The 24,386-nt window shown below is 49.3% G+C and overlaps 7 protein-coding genes across 7 annotated transcripts; 5 read left to right on the top strand and 2 right to left on the bottom strand.

Annotated features, from left to right (window-relative positions):
- Positions 1 to 392: 392 nt before the first annotated feature.
- On the top strand, positions 393 to 1,152 carry BCR38DRAFT_414202 (uncharacterized protein; the record flags this gene model as incomplete). The annotated part of the gene is made up of 4 exons (XM_040858910.1): positions 393 to 407; positions 484 to 672; positions 728 to 757; positions 904 to 1,152. The coding sequence occupies 4 exons, from the start codon at positions 393 to 395 to the stop codon at positions 1,150 to 1,152; spliced, it is 483 nt and encodes a 160-aa protein (XP_040710352.1).
- A 1,171-nt stretch (positions 1,153 to 2,323) lies between these two features.
- BCR38DRAFT_450297 (uncharacterized protein) lies at positions 2,324 to 3,997 on the bottom strand (the record flags this gene model as incomplete). Its single annotated transcript, XM_040861360.1, has 3 exons — positions 3,942 to 3,997; positions 2,810 to 3,541; positions 2,324 to 2,756 (listed from the first exon to the last, which is right to left on the bottom strand). The coding sequence occupies exons 2-3, from the start codon at positions 3,522 to 3,524 to the stop codon at positions 2,326 to 2,328; spliced, it is 1,146 nt and encodes a 381-aa protein (XP_040710353.1). The 5' UTR covers positions 3,525 to 3,541; positions 3,942 to 3,997.
- A 1,334-nt stretch (positions 3,998 to 5,331) lies between these two features.
- BCR38DRAFT_355293 (uncharacterized protein) lies at positions 5,332 to 5,949 on the top strand (the record flags this gene model as incomplete). The annotated part of the gene is made up of 1 exon (XM_040856938.1): positions 5,332 to 5,949. One exon carries the CDS (start codon positions 5,332 to 5,334, stop codon positions 5,947 to 5,949), a length of 618 nt encoding a protein of 205 aa, XP_040710354.1.
- A 338-nt stretch (positions 5,950 to 6,287) lies between these two features.
- BCR38DRAFT_355120 (ZPR1 zinc-finger domain-containing protein) lies at positions 6,288 to 7,789 on the top strand (the record flags this gene model as incomplete). The annotated part of the gene is made up of 2 exons (XM_040856928.1): positions 6,288 to 6,491; positions 6,545 to 7,789. The coding sequence occupies 2 exons, from the start codon at positions 6,288 to 6,290 to the stop codon at positions 7,787 to 7,789; spliced, it is 1,449 nt and encodes a 482-aa protein (XP_040710355.1).
- Positions 7,790 to 12,963: 5,174 nt separating this feature from the next.
- On the top strand, positions 12,964 to 17,472 carry BCR38DRAFT_478533 (uncharacterized protein; the record flags this gene model as incomplete). The annotated part of the gene is made up of 6 exons (XM_040863110.1): positions 12,964 to 13,253; positions 13,470 to 13,477; positions 13,617 to 15,520; positions 15,653 to 15,763; positions 15,872 to 16,333; positions 16,414 to 17,472. Exons 1-6 carry the CDS (start codon positions 13,096 to 13,098, stop codon positions 17,470 to 17,472), a joined length of 3,702 nt encoding a protein of 1,233 aa, XP_040710356.1. The 5' UTR covers positions 12,964 to 13,095.
- Positions 17,473 to 18,383: 911 nt separating this feature from the next.
- Positions 18,384 to 19,852, bottom strand: BCR38DRAFT_450303 (uncharacterized protein). Its single transcript, XM_040861361.1, has 3 exons — positions 18,943 to 19,852; positions 18,682 to 18,882; positions 18,384 to 18,623 (listed from the first exon to the last, which is right to left on the bottom strand). The coding sequence occupies exons 1-3, from the start codon at positions 19,400 to 19,402 to the stop codon at positions 18,613 to 18,615; spliced, it is 672 nt and encodes a 223-aa protein (XP_040710357.1). The 5' UTR covers positions 19,403 to 19,852; the 3' UTR covers positions 18,384 to 18,612.
- Positions 19,853 to 22,328: 2,476 nt separating this feature from the next.
- Positions 22,329 to 23,060, top strand: BCR38DRAFT_461476 (short chain dehydrogenase reductase; the record flags this gene model as incomplete). Its single annotated transcript, XM_040862532.1, has 1 exon — positions 22,329 to 23,060. One exon carries the CDS (start codon positions 22,329 to 22,331, stop codon positions 23,058 to 23,060), a length of 732 nt encoding a protein of 243 aa, XP_040710358.1.
- Positions 23,061 to 24,386: the final 1,326 nt, after the last annotated feature.

A 24,386-nucleotide genomic window follows, 5' to 3' on the forward strand; every position in this document is an offset into this window, starting at 1 on the left:
ACATTCACTTCCACCACCCGCTTAGTTTAAGCCCCTAAAGTACCGTCACTTCGCAAACTACTGGAAACGAGCAACGCGCGAGGATTTTGTGGGCACCCAGACCGTCGGAGACCCTGATAACTGCTGCAATGCAAAGTAGTTCGCCCAGGGAGGCAGCCAGCTGGCTAACAGCGGGCAACCCATTTCGATTGACCCGAGGTCCCTTACAAGAACTTGGCCGATTATCGTCGAGGGTCCATCACAACTGCTTTTCTTTTTGAGAATGACCAGCTGGCATGGGCGAATGATGCGTTTTATTAAGGCAGGGTAGGAGTCTGTCGTACGTTGGTGAATGTTGTAGATGCCACCTTCCACGTCAGCTGGGGGCCCGGATAGCTGGTTTTCGATTAACTATGTTGTTTATACGTGTAAGTAATTGTAATATTAGGTTCAATTAAGTCATTATTTCGATCCGTTAATGCGGTAGTAGCTATCCAATGTCAGAATGGGGTTGTGGTTGATCCCGTCTCGATTGCGCCGAGTGCTTCTGATTCAGATACTACTACTCAGACTTGGAGTCAGACTCTCACTACCACAGCTGCATCGAACCCCTATCAAACGTCGCCACCTGATCTAAGGACGAACGAACCGACAATTACATATGCGGGTTCGTCTACCGGTTCCAACATAAGTGTATTCTCACAATGAAGTAACCATTCAACATCTATAGTCTAAAGTTCCACTCTAGATGTGGGTGGCTCAACTAGCTAAGGTATCGGTAAGCCTGCTAGCTCCACTGCTGTATCAGACATATATTCGTCTCCATCTAGTTTTAGCAACACACAGAATAGTAGTAGGTTGATCTTATTATCTAGTAGTACTGGCTAGTCGGCGTCGTCGCTCAGTACTAGTTCTTCCATCCAGGCTTTGAGTATATCAAGTCTAACCTCGGCCTTAAGCTCGCAGTCTTCTTCCAGTTCTTTGGCTACCTCCACCTTGTCAGCAGTAGCCACAGCAACGGGCTATTCCACGATCACGCAGGCATACATCGGATCAGTGACGAACAAAAACACCGTGCCTCCTAGTGAAACTGTACAGGTGACGGTTGTTGTCCAACTGTCTGGCTGCTATACTACAATCACAACAGGCTACGGCGGTAAAACAAAATCCTAAAAGTAGCATAAATCCTTGTTTCACTGATGACTAACCTCACATTGTGACTTATAGGAACGGCCACAGCTATTACCACTATGTAACCATGAAGAACAGTGGCAGGCACCGTCATCGTCCAAAAGCCCCTGCCAATCCTGAACTGCGACCCCAACGGCTACCGGATCCAAGCAACAATGCTTTACCGCATTAATATTGTCAATGGCAACACAACCACCGTCAAAACGGAGCGTAGGCGACGGCCGCAACATCAACGGCATAGGCTATAGTCTCGGCGATGCCTTGATTTACGGCTTGATCAACAGCGCGACCCCTTATAATTCATCCGCATAACAGCCAATGGCGAATCCAACATCTACACCAACGTCGGCGTCAACCTCTACACCAGCTTGAGTGATGTTGACCAGGACTCAGAGTACTGAGCCGCGGCAAATAATGACGCAAACTAGTTCCAGTTCGACCTGCGGCCTCCCAACATCACGTTTGGCAGGACCATCTCCAGCGGCGACGCGAACCCAGCCATGCAGTATAACTTCATCGACCGGGCCTAGGTCTCCTCCTGCAGCAACTACCTCTGGTTTCTAGGGTGGAACGGTAATTTCAATAGTACGTGGATGATGTGCCTTGAACGCGCCACTAACGGGTAGACCACCTTAGCAAACCTTGGCAATGTCGGCGGCAGGAACGCCTCCAAAGATGACTACCTCATTCGGTCAGAACATGATAGTGATGAGATTTGGAAGTTTTCACCACCGGTGAGTAGAACCAGCCCCATGGCCACGAGGCAGGCGGTAGGGCCCGCTACTAGCGACAACGACGGAGTGCGACGTATTAAGACAGGGGGATCTGAGCGCAGGAAGTCAGGGATGCGGTTGAGATAAGGGGTGCATTAGGGCGTGATATCTCATGATAAAATTAAAGAAAAAGCAAAGGAGAAAAGGTGGCATGACGGACTAATGTATTAAATTCAAGATACGTTTATTCATCAAGAGCTATTCCAATTGAAGCAGCCCCCATTTCAGTTCGTAAGAAGACATACAGTGTTCATTTCAGCAGATTTTGTCAGCATCTCATGGGTATGACAGCATATCACAATGAGGCTCCCTAGCCAACAAGTGAAACAGCAAAAGCATAGCAACTCAGTCACTGACACGCCAGCGTATACACAGTAAAGCATCACGTCTCATCGAAATCGAATTCTAACTCTAATCTAGGCCTAGCAGTACCTAACCACTCTTTCACATTTCCCTTCAGCGTCTCCCTCACATCTGCAACCTCGTCCATCATCCAAATGTTTAAATCCTGTTTCACCTCATTCATCTCATCATCTATCCTAGCATCAATCACTTCACGTAGGTCGTCTATCAGCTCACTTGAGCTCTGGCTATGGTCCGGACTAGAGGTTGTGGTGTTGACGCGAGCCGCTTCCAGCGCTTCGAGTCGGTGCTCAATGCCCTCCAGGCGCGTGTTCAGGGCTTTGAAGCCCTCGTCCATGCGTGAGAAAATGCGAAGGCATATGTTTTCCACGCTGACGGGCTCATCGTCTGTGGTTGCGTCGGCGTCAGAGTTGACGCGTCGACGCTTCTTGCGTCTTGACAATGCAGGGTCTGGTGTGTATATGAGCGACCGTGTCGATTGAAAATGGAACGGTGTGGCTTACCCTTGCTCTGGGCTGGATATGGAAGGGAAGGAGGACTGGGACCAACTTCTTTATACGGTGGAGGGCATCCCTCATTTTCCTGAGGCTCGGGCTGGTCACATTCAAGGATCTTGCCACCCTTGCCACCATATAAACTGGTAAGATTGGCATGCCTCTGCATTGAACGACAGGATATCACCGCTTTGCACAGCGATAGCAATGTTCTCCTGGGCATCGTCGCACTAGACAAGTAAACCGCAAGGGTTTTCTGCTCCGCCAGTTTCTTCATACGACGCAGTACCTGTACATCCTTGTCGTGCTTCGGCACCATAAGCACCTCCTTCGGAACGATGAGAGCAGCAGCTTGATTCAGACAAAAGCGTAGACAATATGTGTTCTTCCCGCCCAGCTTCTCCTGCGCCTGCACCTGGTATTCATCATCGTCGACAAGCTCGAGACTCTGAATGCGCTCCGGGTACATGAACAAAAACAAGTTGATCTTGTTTCGCCTGTCCTGCAGGGCTAACTTGGCTCGTAGCTTGATGAAGGCTGTGCTGGACGAGGCGTCGCGGTGCAAATCGAGTGCAAGGTGAGCAAATGGCGCGATGCACTCTCTCTGGCCATTGTTGCCGATACCGACCACTATAGCTGGCACCCCGGACACATCAACATTGTCAATATCAGACGGGATCGGTTCAGGGTCAGGGGAAGATTCGGACGCTGTCGACTCGTCCATCGTGTAGGATCCGACACCTAAAATACGCTGGTCAACAGTAAATTACCACGAACAAAAAAGACGAAAGTGTCAAAACTCGGCCCCTGTCAGTTGTAGAGAACAGGATCCCACCCTCCCAGGCTTCTGGTGGCAGAGCAGCCTTGACTCTCGACTCGGATTGAGGACAGGTTCGACAAGTTGAAAAAGGGCACAAGGGCGTAACAAGTCCCCTCCACTGCAGCCGGACAACAATACAATCAAGCACGAGTACCGCTGAAGCCACAGGACCCCGATCCTTCCAAGGCCCGTAGACGCTTGGGTGGGAAGTCGGATTTTTAAAGGCCCTGGGAGCGGGTCACCGGTGCGAGAGGTATGGTATCGAGCGAGTGGAGCGCATGTGTCCCCCCAAGCAGCGGAAGCTGATGCTTTTGAACTGACCCTGTGATAGATTGGCGACGGTGTGGGAGGTGATGGTGATACGAAGAGTGATGAGGTTGGGAATCACAGAAGAGGTGGAAGTGAGGTGTGGAGACTGACGCGAAAAGCGATGAGCGCTATCACGTGACCCAACCTCAAAATCAGGTGGCTGGGAAATGTCAAGCCAAGTTTGACCATGGCCAGTCTAGGACGGGGCTGACCTAGGTTACGGACCCACTCGATGTTAACAATGAAGCAGCCAATCAGAGAACGAGTCGCACTTGTACCCTCTTTGACAGCAAGTACGAGTAATTCAGAATGGACGCCGGTTTCATGGAAGATACGAATGCTCTCTTGGTACCTCTTACGCCTTGTTTCTCAAAGAATTTTCAACGCGATCTCTCTGGTCACATAATTCTACTGCATTGAAAGTAGAAATGGTCTTAATGAGGTTTGTTACTTGAGACCACGATTCCACCCGGAGATCGAAGGTGCCCGAGAAGGAATAATCATAATCAAAAGCTTCGTAGGCAATCACGTTGGAGAAGGCCGTCTTAGTAACGGTGGAGAGGACGACCAAAGCGGCGAAGAGCACCATGTTGGAGCTCCTAACCCTGGCCAAATTGGCGAGCTTGAAATGTCGTACAGCCTCTGTTCATACCGCCAGCCTCGACAATCGTGATAAGCGGCATGTGGCTGGGGATCCTGTCTTGGTTGATTGCTACGACGCGGATATTGTCCAACCAGTGCTAATTCAAGACAACGAGAAGGAGAGGTGCCAGGATGACACCGCAGACGAGATTGATCGCCTTAGCCTCGAACTGACAGAGGCGCCTACTAAGGGTTTATGTCTGGAAGTTGATCTGGCCGCCGTCAATGGCGAGACGGGAAGCCCAGATTACAAGTCCGAGGAGGGAGCAAGGGGGGAAAATGCCGGTGCAGCACGTCGGATGAAACGTAGATCGCGATTGTGGATGGAATTGTGTCTTCATGAAACAGCATCGTTGTGTTCCTGCTTATCTATACTGCATTGTTCCTATGGAGTTTGGCGAACCCCCTGCGTAGACCAGGGATGTACTCATTGTATACAACTCTTGTTCTCGGTCATGGCAACATGTTCGATCCGAGGCCTTGTCAGGACAACTGCTAAGGCCATTTTGACAATTCCAGATGATTATTGCCACATTCTAAGTGCAAAGGGATAGGGATCTGACAGGACCAATCGATGATACTATTCTCTAGTGAGACAATTCAAAAGTCGTGGCAAAAACAGTGGCACATCTTCAGGGATGTGGACCATTGAAAGCTCGGGCCACAGAGCATGCAGGCGTCGAACTTGGCGCCATGAATCCAAGCTCGGATTTTCATTGTGTGCCAACAACAATCTCAACTGCGAAGTGACAACGCGACCATGTCCGGCCCAGCAGGCGATCAGAGTCTTTCAACGAGCTTGAGCTTCTTGACAGATGCCGCGCACCTCCTGTCAAAAACGTCGCCTGAGGTATCGGCGCATCTCATGACGCAGCGAAATGCTCTAATGTTCAGTAACGACCTTCCCACGTCAGATGTCCAACGGCAACATGTCTGTGGTTGCTGTGGCCACATTATGATTCTTGGGCAAGGAAGCACCTTGAAGCTGGATGTCGAGAATGCCACTCAAAAGAGTCGCAATTCACGACGTATCAAGGATGTAAAGCCAGGCGCCCCCTCCAGCCGTGGTGAAGGGAGACAGAAGCATATGACCTGCGGCATGTGTGGGCGATACACAAACATCACACTGCCTATAGCACCTGCCATTGCCCGACGCACCAGATCAACGGCAAGGTCATCGCACGCCCCTCCCTCTTTCGCCCCGTCTTCGCTGCCACCAGCAACCGATCAAGTTGCAAAAGGTTCAGCCAATGCTAGAAGTAAACAGAGGGCAAAGGACAGAAAGAAGCAGGGTCTCCAGGCTTTGCTTCAGCAATCCCAATCTTCCTCCAACCCTGTGGGGTTTGGTCTGAGCCTGTCAGATTTCATGCAGAAATGAAGAAATAGAGAGCTTTGAGCCACAGGAGGTACACCATATGAGCATTGCATCCTTGCTAAATGAATAGCTCAAAAGAGCCGGCGTCCGTCAAGCTTTCATAGTGCGGAGTATTTCGTCGAGGTTAAGGCATTATTAGTAAGGCTGAAGAATTGATGCGTTGCGGGAACATTCTCGAATGCAAAATGCAGGGTCCAGATAGCGACTATGTCATATTTTACCCCGCTACGGCATGGCTGAATTGCCCCTCCAAAATTTTCTGGATTAAACAAAATCGCATCCAGCCCCGCAAGACTTTGCGACAATTTGCGATATCTAACAAACAAATCCATCCTTTCAGAATGTCGACCAACGGCACAACCAACGGCACAACCAACGTTACAGCGAACGTCGTCTCGTCTAACGAGTTCTTCGAGTCCATCGGCCAAAAGGCCGGCCAACTTGCGCCGACGACAAATGGAATAAATGGCGAAGGACACGATGAGGACGATGAGCCCAGGGTCGTCGACCAGATCGAGTCGCTGTGCATGAACTGCCATGAAAATGTGAGTCTGATTTCATCCCAATACTTTCGAGTCCCCATGCTGACGAATCCAAGGGCATGACCCGCATGATGCTAACCATGATCCCCTACTTCCGCGAAGTTATCGTCATGTCATTCTCTTGCGACAAGTGCGGCTTCGCCAACTCCGAGATCCAATCTGCCGGCGCTATCCAGCCCAAGGGAGTACACTACGAGCTGCGCCTCACCGAACTCGAAGACTTTGACCGATCGGTTGTCAAGTCAGACACGGCCGTCATCAAGTTCATCGAGATGGACCTCGAGATCCCTGCCGGCAAGGGAAAGCTCACAAACGTGGAGGGTCTTCTGTCCAACGTAATAGACGATCTCGAACTTGGCCAGGAAGCACGAAAAGAGCAAATGCCCGAGATATACCCCAAGGTCGCCGAGATTATCGCCAAAGGTCGCGCAATGCTCGCCGGTGCCGCCTTCCCATTCCGAATGTCAGTGGATGACCCATCAGGTAACTCTTGGATTGCCCCAGATATGAAGGATGGTGTGGGCAAGTGGTCCAAACGGGAATACTTGCGCACTGGGGAGCAAAACGAGGCTCTCGGCCTTGGCCCCGGGGACTCCGTCATCGATGCCACGCAAACCACAGAAGAGGACGACATCATCCCCGACCAAGTCTACTCCTTCCCCGCCACCTGCCCGGGATGCATGCACAACTGTACCACCAACATGAAGATGGTTGATATCCCGCATTTCAAAGCCGTGGTGCTCATGTCCACAGTATGTCACGATTGTGGCTATCGATCCAACGACGTCAAGACGGGTGGTGAGGTTCCCGAACTCGGCAAAAGGATCACTCTCAAGATTGAGGAGTCTGTAGACATGTCCAGAGACATCCTCAAGAGCGAGAGTTGTGCCCTCGAGTGCCCAGAGCTGAACCTCCAAGTCAACCCCGGAACCCTCGGCGGTCGCTTCACCACGGTTGAAGGCCTGTTGACGCAAGTCCGAGACGACCTTCGCAGCCAGATCTTCCAGACAGGCGAAGGGGGCGACTCGTTGGCCGGGGAGGAAAAGGTGAAGTGGGATGTCTTCTTTGCGGACCTTGATGCGGCCATCAAGGGCGAGAAGAAGTTCACGGTGATCCTCAGCGACCCCATGGCAAGCAGCTACGTGCAGAAGCTGGTGGATCCCGACCAAGATGACCCGCAGATCATATCGGAGGACTACGAGCGTACTGAGGAAGAGGAAGAGGATTTGGGTCTAAATGATATGAAGACGGAGGGTTATGAGGCGGATCACGTTGCTGCTACCCAGCCCCAGGCACAATGATATCAGTGCCAGGTGCCAACGTGTGGTCGAAATGGGTGGATGACATGAGGTTGCATTGGGATTAGATACCTGGTTGAGATGAGATGATAACGGTGTTTCGGATGGAATGAAAAAGGCTGTAGGACAGATGGGGGAGCCATTTGATATCCTGAGTGTTGTCTCTGCAGATGAAGCAAGGTTGTGGGGACTTGATTAGACGAACGTAATGACCAATTCATTAAGCCTGCCTCACCGATCCTACCGTAACTACCACCTGCAATGGGCACTGGTTCATGTCCATCACTTATGATACGAATCAACGAGAAGAGGCCTATTCGTTGACTACCGCTCTGCTCTCAGATAGCTGTTCAATTTTAGGTGTGGGTACGCTGGAATTTCAACTTATACACAACCCCTGAGCCCCTTCGCCGGCACTATGTTAGAAAAGTGGACCTGGTCCGCACACTTCTATTTAGAAGCTCTGTATACTACTAAGGTATCTTTAGCGACGAGTATCAGCTGCAAGCACTATAATATGAATAATTAACTGCACGGATTATAGTAAGTCGGCTATTTCTATGATAATCTAACCAGTGCTATTTTTACGGGGGGCTGTCCGAGATCTTTGTTATAGAGCGGTATTTACTAGCTAAGCGTAACGGCGTTTTGTCCTAGTTACAAATAGAGGTTCTAGAGGAAGCATTGTTAGTAGTAGATGCTTCTAGCACTTTTGTGCATCCCGACCATGCAGATGGTAATTACTACATTGGACCAAGTGAAGGATACGTTCCATGAGTGTTGCACCAGCCGATTTGTGAGAGGTCGGGTCATTAAATGGCAATGGTGAGAAGCGAAGAAATCCTCGACTTTCCCTCTGCCTTTGCATTATACGCTGATTTATACAGCACAACCACAGATCGATGGATTTCCGACTTCATTTTCGTACTTGATTAAACCCAAAGGCCCTCAACTTACTTAGAGTAGGGCGAAAATTGCTCTCTAGCAGACCTATTTGCTTAGCACAGTAATGTTTAACGACCTTAATAGGGGTTTGCCTGCCTAGCCGCTTTAATGGGTATCTCTTACAAATGTAGCTCGCTATGTTATGGCTTTAGTGAGAGAATCGGCCCTCTGTTGATGGCTCTTGGTGGATGTTGCATTGGTAATAATGCCTGCTATACGCGTTGTGCTATGTAGGTCGGTGTTGAGAGGCTCTGTAAGTTGCTCTTGCTCTCTACGGCAGGAAGGGAGTACCAATACTCGTCCGCTCCTGGGGATCAGCAAGCGAAACCTTCAAACTTCTGAACGCCCGCCCACAAACTGTGCGTCTAAGATATCCTACGGAGGTACTCCACGACGCAAATTAGCTCAAATCGACTCAATGGCCCCTACCACATCTTGCAGGGCTATGGTCTGGAATAGCCGCCGTGGCAGCATGACCAACCCGCTGTCTTTGACATCGAGACACATAAGTCGTACTCCGTCCCGGCACAGGCCTTCATGCATGAGATCAAGCTTGCGGCCACTAGCCCTTCTGTCGAATGCGGCATGTTGGAGACTTTGGGAGCCACTGAGGCTTTGGCCAGACGCATGCGTCTCAATGTGCCACGACCCTTGACTATCTTTTGCCTATTTAAATAAATTTCATGGTGGGTGGCGCGAGTGCAGAGAACCTGTGCCAGTAGTAGAGCATGCAGTGTGGCCTCTCTGGGATACGACGCGCTCGGCAGCATCCTGACAGTTGTCAATCCTATTCACGGTGTACTTCCCGTCATGGATGAATTAGTGTTTCTGGCAGGGATCTGAGAATGACTGGTTCCCGAGTTAGCAATTACCGCAAGTGGGCCAGTCTTCGTCACACTACTGTTATCGAAGATCAGTCCAGATATTCACGGGCATCGAATGCATGTATACATGTATTTCAATTTTCCTCCTGAACCAGTAAAAGCACATATTACTTCTTAGAATTCCAACGATTGTAGGCTAACATAGAACAACTAGCCGATGCCGACGCAAATGCGAAGTCAAAAACACCCGTCACAATCCCTTCCCTGTTACCCTTCAAGGAGGCATACTGCGCTTCTATGGGAAGACGACTGGTAGGAAAGCTTCCGGAGAGACAAATTGTCATTGAATCAACGGTGTTCGGCCTCATGGCACTGCCGGCAGTTGCTTGGCAATCATGGCCATGTGGAGTTTAGTGGTGGATGAGGGTGTTCTGACCACACACGACCTTGCGCAGCATCTTGCCAGATTAGGATCATCGACCAAAGTATCCAGCCATATTAAACATAACGACTTGTATAAGGATATATGCATCGTTTTGCTAAACTCACAAACTCATAATAGAAAATGTTCAATTGGTTGAAAGGCGGGCTATGGCCCAAGTGACCACCCTTCACTGACGTTGATCTTTGTTCATCCATGGTTACCTATAGGTTGCTTGGGATTCTGAATTGAAAAGCACTGGATGGAGTTATTTTTAACACGTCGTATTCCGTCCCATCTATCAGCCCTTCACTCACGAGTTCACTGGTAAAGAGGGCAAACAGTCAACTAGTAAGCAACGGCCATCGTATGTCTTAAAATTCGGTCCTTTGACAATTGAATAGACCCTAAAATACACTGCTCCCAAACATAGTTACTTTTCTTTTCTTTTTCTATTTTCTAATTCTGACTTAATCGCTAATCAATATCGATCTGATGAACCTAACCCCTCTGACAAAAGCCGAAGCTTCTTGCTCTTTGACGAGACGAGAGCTCGTAAGGTAAGATATCTCAATACTGAAACCCTTCATACGGAGGGTGCCTATTACTCAGCACGTGTCCCAGTCTCGAAGATGGAGCAAAAAAACCCAACACTGCATCATATTGGTGCGCGTGCTATTCTTCGATGTCGAAATGGAAGACAATCTTTCTCCAGGACGAGACAGCGAACGAATCAAATGACGACAAGTGCCTTGATCTCCAACCTGATTGAAATCGAAAATTTAGGGGACTATCTCGATTTCTTAAACACGACGAGAAATTTCTGACGGGGTATTCTAGTTGTAGCGTATGTTGTCGAAATTGGACTGATGGTGATTAGAAACGCCCTTTTGTATCAGTGGTGAGTTCAGGCACTGGCCATGACTTACCAGCCATTCAATTTGGAGAACGCGGTGAGCCCCACGCAATGAGACCTTCTCTAGTCTAATACTGAGGGAGTCTCGGATGAAAAAGAGAGTTGAAGGAAGGAGCGTGAGAAGAAATTCCTGCAAAATACTGTTAAATCACATCGCAAGCTCTTCAAGAGTTCAGGTTCAGCCTTGATCCAAACTTGCATTTCCCATTGACTTCGCCATCCAGAAAAGGACTCCAAGACCATGAGGACAGAAATTCGTCGTGAAGATGAGGTTTCATGCGGGACCCGTCAATGAGAGCCATTGTGCCAAGTTCAGAATACATCTCAGATGGGATAAGATTCCGTACTTGTTGAAGTTCCGGTATCATGGTGCACGAAATGGGGCTAGCTCTTAGTGGTTAGAGTTGCACCATTATCTTGGGATTTAGTGAGATGGTGTAGAGTAAGTTTCAAGCGCTTTCGTACGAGCCACGAATCGTGGTTTCATGACACCCGTGTTGCTTGTTCGGAAACGTAATTTCCAGACTTCCAATGATTCTTGTAATATGGGTGAAGGGCATGGGTTACATTGACAGGAAAATGCCCAATGTAATAGAACCAATTCAGCTACCAGGGAGTGTCTACAGACAGAAGAATAGGATTAGAGTAAGAAGAGCATAGTCACATTCAATTGAGAAACATAAAGACAGTGCTGTCGGGTCCAGATTGTCATATGTGTGGTAGCTTTCAAGGTTCAACAGCTATCAAGTCTTCGCGAGTGGGGCTATGGTAGTAATCTCGATACTTTGTAAGCACCTTTTGAGAATGGTTCTGATTTCGGTAAACAGGTAACGTGGATGTTACTGCTGCCAAATCTAAGCAAGCTAGCATAGCAGTTCCACCCACTACTTGGATGCATTCTGGTCCCAGGCCATATCAAACTGCTCCACCTTCTTCTTTGCCTGCCTTGCTCTTTCTAACATTCTTCGCCTTCTTGACGTCAGTACGACCGGGTCCGCCGGCCATCGCGATGTACTCGGTGACGGTGGGCTCGGAGTTGACGTAGTCTTCCATCATGGCAGATGGTTGTGTATTGGACCTTTGGCGCCACGGAAGTTAATATTAAAGAACATTTGACGTAGTTTAGATCTCATGTGTACTTCTCCGTGTTTCCCATTGCGCTGGTTGGGATGTTGGAAAAGGTGGGTAGTGTGGCAGACGAGTTACCCTGCAGAAAGGGCTGGTTTCAACACTTTGGAGGTAGAGACACAGGCAGTAGCCTCGGTTCTAACAGTTCGCAGTAGAATGAATGTGTTTAACGAGTCAATACTGCCGCTGAAATCCCAACCCACCTGCTCAACATCGTCCACTTGACTCATATACTTTCTTGATATCAGGTTTGGCCACGTCACTATGCTGCAGACACAAATCATTTCCCTCTCATCCGCCGGTTTTTTTAGAATGCCAAAATAATGCAATCAAAGAGCATGGAAAAATAGAATAGGTTCTTAGATATTGTAGCCTAGACGAAACCTGACTGTGTTCCAACTGCCATCTACCACTATAAACCGCACGGTCTTTTCAGGGAACATGAACAACCTAGGACATAATGTTCGTTTTGTATCAAAAGTACATGATCATGTATTGATAAATCATTCATCAATAACCCGTGACCGGCGGAATAGACAAAGCCTGGCTGATAAGGAATTATGTACATACATACACATGTCCTGATCTCTACGAAGTCACCACGTTCTAGTAACTAATGAGCAGGATGATGAACACAACCTGCGTGATCAAATTTGGGATATAAGCATGCATTGGTTATTGCTTATATGTACTATGTACATTTTGAGAATGGATAACCAATTGTGGTGGACAAAACCTGTCGAATCACTTCTGCAAGACGGCGTCGCTGGAAAAAGAAACCTGACGATTAGAACCAATCAACGTGGCGCGCTTACAGAAATTTGCGCCCAGTTCGTGTAGCACGGCAGAGGAAACATTCTGCTCACCTCGTTTAGACTCACTGGGATGACCAGGTCCCAAGGTTAAGCAGGTTTTGTCGTGACAAAACCTGACTGGGAGCCGCGGGACGAAACTTGGGCATTGCAAAGCACATCTACAACCCCAATACATTTGACACGCCAACCTAGCAACCTGAATTGTCCATTTCCTCCCACAATTAGTATTCTTCAATCTTTTAGTCGGAGCAGATGAGAATATGACGCATCAGTGCAAAACGATCACCCAAGCCGAGTGGAAGCTCCGCAAGCCCAACATTCTGGAACTCTATCATGGCCGTGACCTGCCTCTACAAGGCAAGCAGGGCGCACCAAGTGTCATGCAGACAATGGAGGATGCACATGGGTTTTCTGCAAGGTAATATTTAATTATGACTTAAATATGTATCTAGAATTCTATGCTCAAGTGGAACAAATGACTGACTTGCCATTTGGTGAAGCCTGGCACAGTACAAAGCCCAGTTAAGGCAATGAAAGACTCCGAAAAACCTCAAGCAGCAGGAGTGGAGGCACATCTTTGCGAAGATGGACGAGCTTCAGGCTCGTGGCAGTGTGACCTGACTGAAGGTGTCAGGTCAGGTCGTAAGTGAAGAAAAGATCAAGCGGAATCGGCGACGATATTTGAAGGGGGGGTTCGAGGAAAGTCACCCCTGGTTCGTACCAAGGCATGACACTGCCCTTCCATGGTTGAACCGCACTTGCTGACGCTAGAACTCTCTAGATCGCTTGGATGGGCACTATGCCCGTGCCGTCATTGAAGTCCTTGCACCAAACGGTCAATGGACACTGCTCGATAATGAAGGGGTCTCTGGAGGCCACGACGTTCCCTCTTTGCCCGAGACAGTGAACGATGAAGGTCCCAGGAACACAGGGAACACAGGGAACTCACCAGTCCCGCTGGACCCAAGCAACGATGTAGTTGTACATCCTCTTAGCGATCGTGGGGCTTTAGAATCGGCTTACCATACCAATTCATGGGTAGCTGACCCCCAGTTAGGAGTCGAGGTCGCTTCAGAGACAGGTGCGCCGTCCATTTCCATGGAAATCGAGCCCAATATCATTGCCGATGGCTCCGCAGCTCCAATGGAAGTAATCAACTACTCGTCCGTGGATCCCTTCTTCGGCAGCGGCGAAGTTCCGCAAGCCTTTAGTCCTCCTATCTTGCCGATACATCACCACGTCGCTTTTCTGGAAAAATGTGCCGGGCATACGGAGTTTCCGTTAACTCTCGCGAACAGAAATTCAGATCTGACAGCAGCCCGCCCGACCAGGAATAGCCCGCCTGGCTCGTCATTCCGTGTCTCCATGTCATCGTTCGAGGGACTGCCATCTGAATTCAATTTCTCACTTTCGCCCACCATGCAAGACTTTTCGTTTTCCCCCGCGGAATCCATTCAGATGCCGTCCTATTCCATGCGGGATGAAGAGTCCCCATTCTTCCAACTCCAGCGTTCCATCATAACTACACGAGGCAGAGTCACAGAGTCTGAGGACCATGGAAACGGGGAAGTCGAACCAGGCTTAAACCAAGCCTTAATATCTGCCCGTTCAGTCCAAACGCCCCATCTAAATGGTGCCAAGTCACTGCTCGAGGGTGCTTTGCAAATCGTCCGGTTTAGTTCGACGCAGAAAGGAACACAGCCACCTGACATCGCAGACGTGTTGGATTGCATGAATTCGCTGCTTCCAGACATGCCGGAAGTTTTGTATCAAGGCAGCTCCGCAAGCAGTTCAGAACTCGCCACCGCCGATGCCCTTTTTGATTCGCCATTCTATAAGGTCCTTTTGTACTCTACCATCAATGGCTTCACCGGCCTTGCCAATCTCAATATACCACCCACCTGGATCCTGAAAATGTTGAGAAGTGAGCAAAAAGTCAGTGCATGCCTTTTTGAATGCTTCAGATCGAGCCCCTCGGTCATTGCAAAGCCTCTTGCAGACAACCTTTTCGGAGCCGCCATCGAAAGCAGTGATGCGCAGGCCGTCGACATCCTTCTGCAGATTACGCGGGGTACGCCACATGCGACAGACGTTAATAAAGCAGTTTGTTACTTAGAAGGGGTGTGCTACACACCGATCGGACTGGCGGTCAAGATTTCAAGTCTCAATGTCGTTGGAATACTTCTGAAGGATGGCGCCAATCCCAACAGGATTCTAGACAAGGAACTTGGCGACAGGATGCAAAAGCCGTGTGTAGATGGAGCACTCGGACCTGCTATTAGAGGATTCAGCAGCGAAAATTCCGATCCCAGACACATGTCACTTGTGAGGGAACTTCTAGATGCTGGCGCAAAGGTTGAAAAGCAGCATATTGAGTCTGCCCTGGTGGGACATGCCGACGGAGCACTCTGTGAAGAGCTCGTTTCCCATCTTTCACCGCCGGAGCATTGCATATTTTTCGACCACTTTGAAACGGCCGACAAGGAATGGCTATATGATAACGCGTGTATTTACCCGACGTATTTCGTGCGCTCATTACTCTCCGGTATTGCACAGTACCTAGAGAATAGCGTTGCAATGCGGATCGTCAAACACATTTTCTTCAAATACCAAGAACCAAATAGCGAGCAACTTGATTTTCACAAGAAAGTGACCACGCTGCATAGTACTCTTGTCCATGCATCAGTAAGGACAAACTTTGAATTTGTTAAGTTCCTTCTACCAATCTTGCCTGAAGTCTCCAGCAGAGTATTGTCAGCTGCAGTCAGAGGCGGCGAGCCACAGCTGATTGAACTTCTGCTTGAACATCATGCGAAGTTTTCTGGTAAGCCGGATCGATACTGCAAATTTCCTTATTATATCGATGACTTCAGCCCCGTACTCTCAACACCTCTGGCAGAAGCTATCCGATCGAGGAAACGCGACTTGGTGAGGAGACTTGAGGACCAGGGGGCACTCTCTCAAATACACGAGAGATATTACTTTGAAGAGGCTATATTTGCTGCGTCTGAGATCGGAGATACTTAATACGTGCAGATGCTTCTGAAGAGAGTACCGAATCTGCGAGATTATGATTTGACCAAGGCGCTAGTTCTGGCTATTCGTAATGACATGACAGACACGGCTTTGATGTTGCTGGAAGCTGGGGTAACCGTCAAATCTTCCGTCAAATCTTCCATCAAATATTCCATCAAATATTCAATCCGTACGGGTTCCCCTCAAAAACTTGAAGATCCTTTGTTCGAGGCACTTCAACGACGAAATAAAGCAGTTGTTAACGTCATTCTTGAGTGCAATGTCAATATTGATGACAATCACATGAAGGCTGCTGTGTCATGGGGGGACTTTACCATTATCAACGATCTACTTTTCATGCAAGCCCCGATTGGTCATGAAGCGGTTATAGAAGTAGTCAAATCCGGAAATGAGGATATATTGCTTCTCTTTCTCAAGCACGAAAATTTCAAGGAATGGCACCATGCTGAAGTCTTTGCAGAGGTGGTTAAGTCAGGAAATTATGTCCTGTTGAAACTTCTTCTAGAAAGCAGAGTTGACCCGGCCATGAAGCGCTTATTAAGGCAGTGGAGTCAAGAAACACCACTATGGTCAACCTTCTTCTCGAGTACGGAGCGGATCCCAGCCGGGCTCTGAGTGCTGCGGTTATAACTAGGAACCATGATATGATTCGATTCTTGTTCTCCAAGGGTGCTGATCCCGCAGATGAGATGGCATTTGGGTATGCTATGGAACATGACAGAGCTGCTTTTAGCATCCTTTTCGAGACGTTCTCGGCAAAATATCCTCAAGGCCAAGCGGGATTCGGTGCGCAACTGTTGATGACTGCCATTGAAAGGAAAGACGCCTTCGTACTCGGAAATCTGCTGAAGGCACACATGGACGTAAACGTCTTCATCAATCGGCAACGGTGCATAAATATCGGCTGCAAATTCGCCAACAATGAAGTAACTCCATTGGGCTTTGCCATTAAGTACCTAAAAGGGGGAGATCTCGACCTGGTGCATATGCTCCTTGAGTCCAGCTGCGACGCGAATGGCATTGTTTCCAAGTCACCGCTGGAGACAGCACTTCTGCTTGCGATACAGACCAGGAATCGGCAGCTAGTGGAGCTCCTCCTGATACACAGAGCCGACGTGAACCTTCCCGCGCGGAGGGGGCTAAAACGCACTCCTCTGCAAATGGCTTGCGATATTGGTAGCTTCGAAATGGTTAAATTCCTTTGGGAACGGGGAGCCCATGTCAACGGCCCGGCAGCTTTTCGAGGCGGTGGGACTGCTCTGCAACTGGCGGCGGCTAGCGGAAGTATCAAGATCGTCCAGCTGCTTCTCAGAGAGGGCGCGGACGTTCGCGGACTCCACTCCAGTAAGAAGAGTTGGTCAGCTTTCGAGGCAGCTGCGGAATATGGACGACTAGATATGCTCAAAGTCGTGTGGGATGCGGCATGTCCTAGAATCAGTAGAGACGAGGCCGGCTGGGCATTGCTACTCGCTCGTAATAAGGGTCACAGAGGATGTGAGGAGTATATTGGTAACCTTGTACCTGGAGCAGTCGTGCCTGAAATTTCCAGTCAAGACGAACCTTCTGGGGAACTAGATCTTTTCACGACGGATCTTTTCTAAAAAGTAGACGGAAATATTACCTGGATGTTTCGGCCTGTTTGTCATAGTTGCTAATTAAACTACATTCCCACAGACCCGAGTCCATGTCTGGATGCCGCTCTGCCGTTGTTTCAACACCCTCATTCCAACGTCTTTTCTGCATCCGCAAATACTTCTCATTTCTATCACCGAAGCATGAAATTATCCTCCTTTGATAAGCCGATGCCGATGTAACAGGAGGATGGTAGCTCATCGACTGCAACGTCGACATCTGGGAAATATTCTAGCGCGCCTCAGGCGGAAAATGACGGTGCTGCGAAATTGATCCCGCGTATATGGAGCAGACCTGGGATGGCGATATAAAGGTCGTTCACTCCCTGAAGGCGGAAGACGAAGAGTCTACTTCAAGGCACTGTAGGATGTCACTTCAATAAACTAACAAGGCGCTGGGGCTGGAACTATTTACCCTCTGGTGAGTTTGCAGCGTTATTCTGATGTTGTATATTGGCGATCTCCCCATGAGGAGTCACTAAAGTATAGAATGACGCAAATACACAACACTAGAATAGACAGATGATCCGACAGGCCTGGAAATTCACCGAAGCCCTCGCACCTCTGTCGCATGTAGAAAAGCAAATTTGTTTTTCATTGACAGCTGCATTCTCATACGATCCACAGGACATGCGCGTAGTACACATCGATGGAGGAAAAATGTCCATGAAAGTTGAACTAACTTTGAGAATAGGGGATGGGTTAACAGCTTCGGGTGTTTGGCAGCTTCAGGTCAAGGTTAACTTACTTACAGTTACAACAAGGACAATGAAAATATGTCTCATTGGCTGTGGAAAACAAAGGCAAAGGCTCGGAATATGACACAAAATAGCAGAGAGCATTTAACAAGGCACGATCAAGAAATATAGAAAACTAGACAAGGGCAATCATCTCAAAAAGCTTCATTCACTGGACTGTTGAAGGTGCTTTCACAAGTTGGGGTTGCGCGGCATGTATTGATTACCAAATGCTGAGGTATCCGAGAGCACATAGTTCATAAGCATGCAATGTTAGTCCCAGTCCCTCCGACAAACATCCAACAACTCCGCTTAATGAGTTTCTAACAAATCATATACACAGAATAGTTCGTTTGATTATCCGACGAGACATTTACAACACCTCTGATAGGGGGAGTTAGAATTTGTATGCGAATTGCAGGGGTGGAGGTAGGTTACGTACTGCTGAGGAGAGTGCCAGCGACAGGAGACACAACGCCGATGGCGATGACCTGGGTCTCGCCAATAAGCTTGTTGACCTCGGTGACAGACTTGTCCTTAGTGCTGCTAGCAACACCGACGGCGAGTTTAAGAACGGGTGCGATCAAAGGGTTGACAATGTCAACAACTGCGGAGAGCTCGGGCTTGATGGTGGCAAGGACATCTATGGCATGTTTGTTAGTTGACTGAATCACAACATTTGGTGTGATGGAGTATGTCATACCAGAGGTAACACCATCGACAATGGACGTCAGCAGAGACTCAATGTCGCCGACAATGGTGTGAACATCGCCGACAATGGAGAGGACCTGGCTGAGCTCGGCAGCAACCAGAGGGAAGACAATGCCCTCGACGAGAGGAACAATGGTGGAGACGACCTGCTCGACCTCAACGGCAACGTGGGACAAAGCACCGGTGACGAGGGGAACGACATCATCGGCGACGGCACCCTTGATGGTGGTGTCGATGGTGGAGACCTCGGCCTCGACAACGGTGACGAGGCCACCGACGACGCTGAGAATGGTGGGGATGGCCGTGGCACCACGGGGCTTGGTGGAGCTAATGATGCCTCCGTCAATGTTGGCGACGTCGGCAATATTGGTGACACCACCGATATCGAGTTTGGCAGGGGCGGCAAAGGCCGAACCGAAGAAGGCGGCAAGGGCGATGTTGGTGAACTGCATTTTGGCGGTTGGCTTGATGTGTGGATTAAGTTTGTGTGGTGGTAGTATAAGTTGGGTGATGAAGCAAGGCTTGAAAAGCACGCGTGGGTTGTATTAAAGAATGACTAAGGGTTGGAAGTAGAGAACGACTGAGGGGACACACGAAGGTGATGGCTTGACTGGATGAGCTGGTGAGGGTAGTGGCGGGAAGGAAAGATGTGGGATGAACTGTCGACAATATTATATACCGCCTGAGCCAAGTCGAAAACCCCCTATGAGACTGCCGATTGCCGCAGTCCAATTTCTGGGCTCCATCGCCGTGCTTGGAATTGTGTCACTGACAAGGCCCGCCACCGCGATGAACATTTTTGACATTGCGGCCTCCTGTGGATGAGTTTCCAGCGCTCGAGAAGCCGAACTTGCTGGACTGCAAGGGCTCGCGAGATGTGACATGGATACCGTCCATTTGGGAAAACCCACATCCAACACGACTCGATTAGGAAAGGAAGCGCATCGTGGAGGCCTGCGGCCCCCCGCACGTAACGCTAGAAGCGCTGATCATAATTCCAGTCCCATGTCAATTGCCCCAAAGCTTATTATCAAACGTGCCATATTCCCAAACGGTACCCGATGGAGAGGCTGTTGCGGCAGTCTTGTCAGCGGCCTCCGCAGGACCTGAGGACCGGTAAATGATCAAAATGGACGTTGACATAGAGTCGTATTGTCGCCTGTTGGTGCTATTTGCTGGGGTCCTACACGCTCTGACGGGTATTGGACTATTGCCGCACAGAGTTTCGAAGCACTTGGGCCCAGCATCATGCCAAAGAAGCTGCCGTTGATGCGCCAAGTCGATATCAGTTGAAATTGCACCTAAGCTAAGAAGCTTGCGAAAACACTCAATTTTCCTCACCATATACCAACACCTACACAATCGATCAACAGAGAATTGACGGGTTCAACCCTCGACCTTTTCCTATCCTTATCTCCCTATGCTTTGTTGCATTGATGCTCTTCATAACCTTCGTCTCAGCTTTTGTAGGTTAGGTGCAATTTTTATTTATATCGAGTCAATCGCGGCCTGTTTCGGAAGGATGATCAGTTGACAGTCTCGGTTGGCATCCGAGAAACCAAGCGTGGTTGGTAATGGTACCTAGTACATACATCTCGATGTACTCTCTCACCGGTAATAGGAATGTAGGTGCACTTCATAGGGGTGTTGTCGGTTTGGTCTACGGTTGCGAAATCAGTGCTGCAGCCTACACGGCAGGATCGAAGTACACCAGTGGATGATTGGATGGGGCAAAAAAACGCAGAGCGTAATTTCGAAAGGAGCATTACCCTGCAAGTAGTTAGATTGATATGAGCATAGTGGCACCTCTTCGTTGCTGCGAAAATTGTTCTGGGTGAGGGGATGTTGAAAAGGACTCTAATAGTTTGACGGGCAGGGAATGCCCTGCACGGTACGCGATAGTGTCGAACATACCAAGACGTATTAGCACACGAGCAACGTGTTTGCAGGCCCCTGCTGATGGATTCTCGAAAGATGGTCTGAGGGAGGAATCCAATATTATTCGCGGGCGTCAGCTACAGAGTAACCCCCAGATCACGTTATTTGCAAGTGATACCACGCAACCGCAATAGTGGGATCCTCATCCATACCATTAATACGATCATTAAACCGTCCCCAGCTGCCACAGTTTTGAGCCCCATCAGTATCAGGGAACCCCTGGTGGTATCTATTGCACCCCTGCTGACCAAACTTATCTGGACGCTGAAGTCAGTGCCAATTCGAGAACTCCGTGATGACCAACACGTTTCGATCACGATTCAAAAGGATAATATTCTCCGTCGACTCGATCACTAACTCGAGTTCTTCACGACAGAAATGGAGGTTCGATCAGCAAGCGAAAGAGCCAAGGATTACTACGACGCGGGCTCAATACGACAAATGCACGAGCGAGACCCACAAAGGTAATCAATCGTAGCAGGGACTCAAAGAAAGAACCTTCCGCCACTCCTGCGTGTCCACCTCTGTAGGGCACCAAGTGCTTCAACATTGATATCACTGCATAACTGACTCGTAGCACAAGATGAAAGGCCATATTACTCCGCTGAGTCTGTTACCACTGGCCTCAAAGGTCAACAACAAGGAGCCTATTACACGACCACATCCATAGGTCGCGATCGTAGGTAATACAGTGGCGAAACAACTTCACCAGATGATGTGAGTTGAACAGCGCGAGCGATGTCTGCTAGTTCGAGCCCATCTCGTGTCCAGGGCTCGCTTCGGTACAACTGACAACCCAGAAGTCAGAAGACAGCATTATCAGAATGATTCGACGCAGAACAACAAAGAGTCTCACTCAACTACCTCGCGGCATTATGCATGATCGACTAAGTCAGTTAAGGAATGCGTAACGCGATTTTTCAGTCATGTTAGTAAGACCCAGCACAGCCCGGAACTCCGAAGACCACAAGACCACACGGCGCCGGTGGCTTCCGACTTCATTCGCAAACCCCGCCAGCGCCCGGAGCCCCGGTGGTTTTGTGATACCCCAAGCAGAGGACGTCGCACGTGAAATGAGAATAGCTGATGCAGCGATGCATGGTTCTGACACAACACTGCGGAGACAAGGGCGACATCGTCACGCTATGGATTATCCCGCCGGGTAAAAGTAGAGCCACTTAGTAAACGATCCTCAACCATGATGACCAAGCAGTTGAGTTATTCGATCGGTAGCAAGTGTTCTTCATAAGCCAAACGAAAGAATCAGCTTGGCCTCGGCAGTATAACAAGCACGGAACGTGAGATGAAAGGGGTATAAAAGGTGCCGAGGATGAACTTACCAAAGGAAAAGCCTCAAGGTCATCTCCAACCGCATTAGATCACGAGCCCTACATTCAATACAAGCCAATTTGTTCAAGAAGCGAGTCCCAAGCCGTCATCATGTCCAACCAGCCCGTTGCACTCATAACCGGCGCCAACGGCTCCCTCGGCGCCGCCATCGCCTCCATCCTCGCAACCATCCACGGCTACCACGTCTTCCTAGCCGCCCGCACCCTCTCCACGGCCACCGAATTAGCCCAGTCTCTCACCGCGCGCGGCCTCTCAGCCTCCTCGGTGCAACTGGACCTCACGTCCGATGCCTCAATCCACACCGCCGTGGCAACCATCAAAGCCACCCACCCCAAGCTCGACGTGCTCATCAACAACGCCGCCGTCCTCCTCGAGTTACAAGGGACTGACCTGTCCACTCGGGACCTGCTAAACGCCACATTTCAGCCGAATGTCTTCGGCACCGCCGTCCTCACGGAAGCCTGTCTCCCTCTTCTCCGCCTCGCCAAAAATCCCCGGATCGTCTTTGTCTCCTCGCGCAACGGGTCGATCACGCAGACTTTGGATCGGAACTGGGCGTATCACAGTTTTGAAGTCCCAGCCTACAAGGCGAGCAAGGCGGCGTTGAACATGATTGCCATGAGGTATATGACCAAGTTGGAGGATGTGGGGGGCATGGTGAATATGGTTTGCCCGGGGCTAGTCAAGTCAAAGATGGTGGAGTTTCATCCCGACGGGAGGGAGCCGGAGGAGGCGGCGGATAAGGTGGTGGAGTTGGCTATCTTGCGGGAGGGGGGCGTGACGGGGACTTTCACGGATGCGGATGGGGTGGTGCCTTGGTGATGGTGTCTATGGAGAGGGTTTATTGCTTAGTGTAGTTGTGGATAGTGTTATTTCATGTTTCACAAACAGGTAGTTGATAAATACGGCTTCTAAGTATAGATTTACGGTTATTGTTATTAGAAAAAAATGTGGGCTCTAAGAGATCGCCATGGGCTTAAGGGGCATATTAGTAGGGAAATCTAGCTTCGGATCGGCCACGCCCGTCTTAAATACGTGAAAGATCGTTTGCCGACATTAAGCAATTTAAATGCTCGTTACGTACTACTATGGGCTTATAACCGATACTCTATCGCTGTCAAGTTCGATTAATATTTGCCGGACACTTATAATTAACCCCCCCCACTGCAATTCATCTGCGGTTCTCTGCTTTCTGGTTTCACATGTCTCATTTCCTATTTCAGCTGTCTTCCTGCTGGCTTCTCTGACAATATCTCGCCGAGTTTAGATCAATAACATGTCGTCCAAACATAACTGCAAAATTGATCACTCTGAGTACCTGTCATGTGTTGGTCCTGGTTGCCAAGGGCTGGATGAAGGTCAAGCAACTCGGCCACAGCCCCAATATTGTAATCATTGTGGTGCAAGTTTGGGCCGAAAGGAGGCCCAGTTGTAGGCCTGGTTATGATCGTTCGCCTCAGCCTGATGGTAAACCTAGACGTGGGTAAAAACCTAAGCGCCTTTATCCCGCGGCTGAATTGAAAAGCTCATAATGTCTCAGAAAGCCGCTCTAATGTTATCAAGTTGCATGTACGCCTCTTGTACCCAACTTCTGGCCTTGGCCAAATCATGAAGAGACGCGGGTTCCGAAACGTGTTTAGAGCTCAACTGTTGCTTGGTTTGCATCGTGTTGATGCTTGAGGAAACGGTGTGCAACCGGCGCACTCGCATAGTCATATCGTCTGGCCGCTTGTGAGCAACACTACCAGCTGTAAGAAAATGGTTTATTCGACCATGGCGTCTCTGCGGACAACAAATTTTTCCTGAGGATTAGGAACGCCGTAACGGCAACCCAGAGAGTGACAAGCGTTCCCGAGGTTGCAGACGTTCTCTGCCCGGTTTAGCTGTGACCGGCTACATATATCGATCCGCAGTGAGGGCATGTTTGTCTTTGAGGTATAGACATATCGAGTCGTTGAATGTATTGTGTTCTTTGGTTGATGGCTAGTTGGTGGCTAGTTAGTGTACATGAAGTGATATCTCCGGAAAGAGTCGCCAGCTGGAGACTGCCACTACAACAGAAGAAGTAGTATTTGTTGTGAATCTTCAAAATTGGTCGCCCAGCGCCAAGTGAATTGATGGAGCAAGAGTTCAAAGTTAGCGGTAATA

This window comes from Pseudomassariella vexata (assembly GCF_002105095.1).
Source record: "Pseudomassariella vexata strain CBS 129021 chromosome Unknown BCR38scaffold_21, whole genome shotgun sequence".
NCBI lineage: Eukaryota > Fungi > Ascomycota > Sordariomycetes > Amphisphaeriales > Pseudomassariaceae > Pseudomassariella > Pseudomassariella vexata.

Coding starts and splice junctions, on each gene's coding strand:
- BCR38DRAFT_450303 (XM_040861361.1), bottom strand. CDS start 19,402: ATGCAGTTCACCAACATCGCCCTTGCCGCCTTCTTCGGTTCGGCCTTT. Junction 18,883..18,942: donor TGTCGATGGTGTTACCTCTG/GTATGACATACT, acceptor AACATGCCATAG/ATGTCCTTGCCACCATCAAG.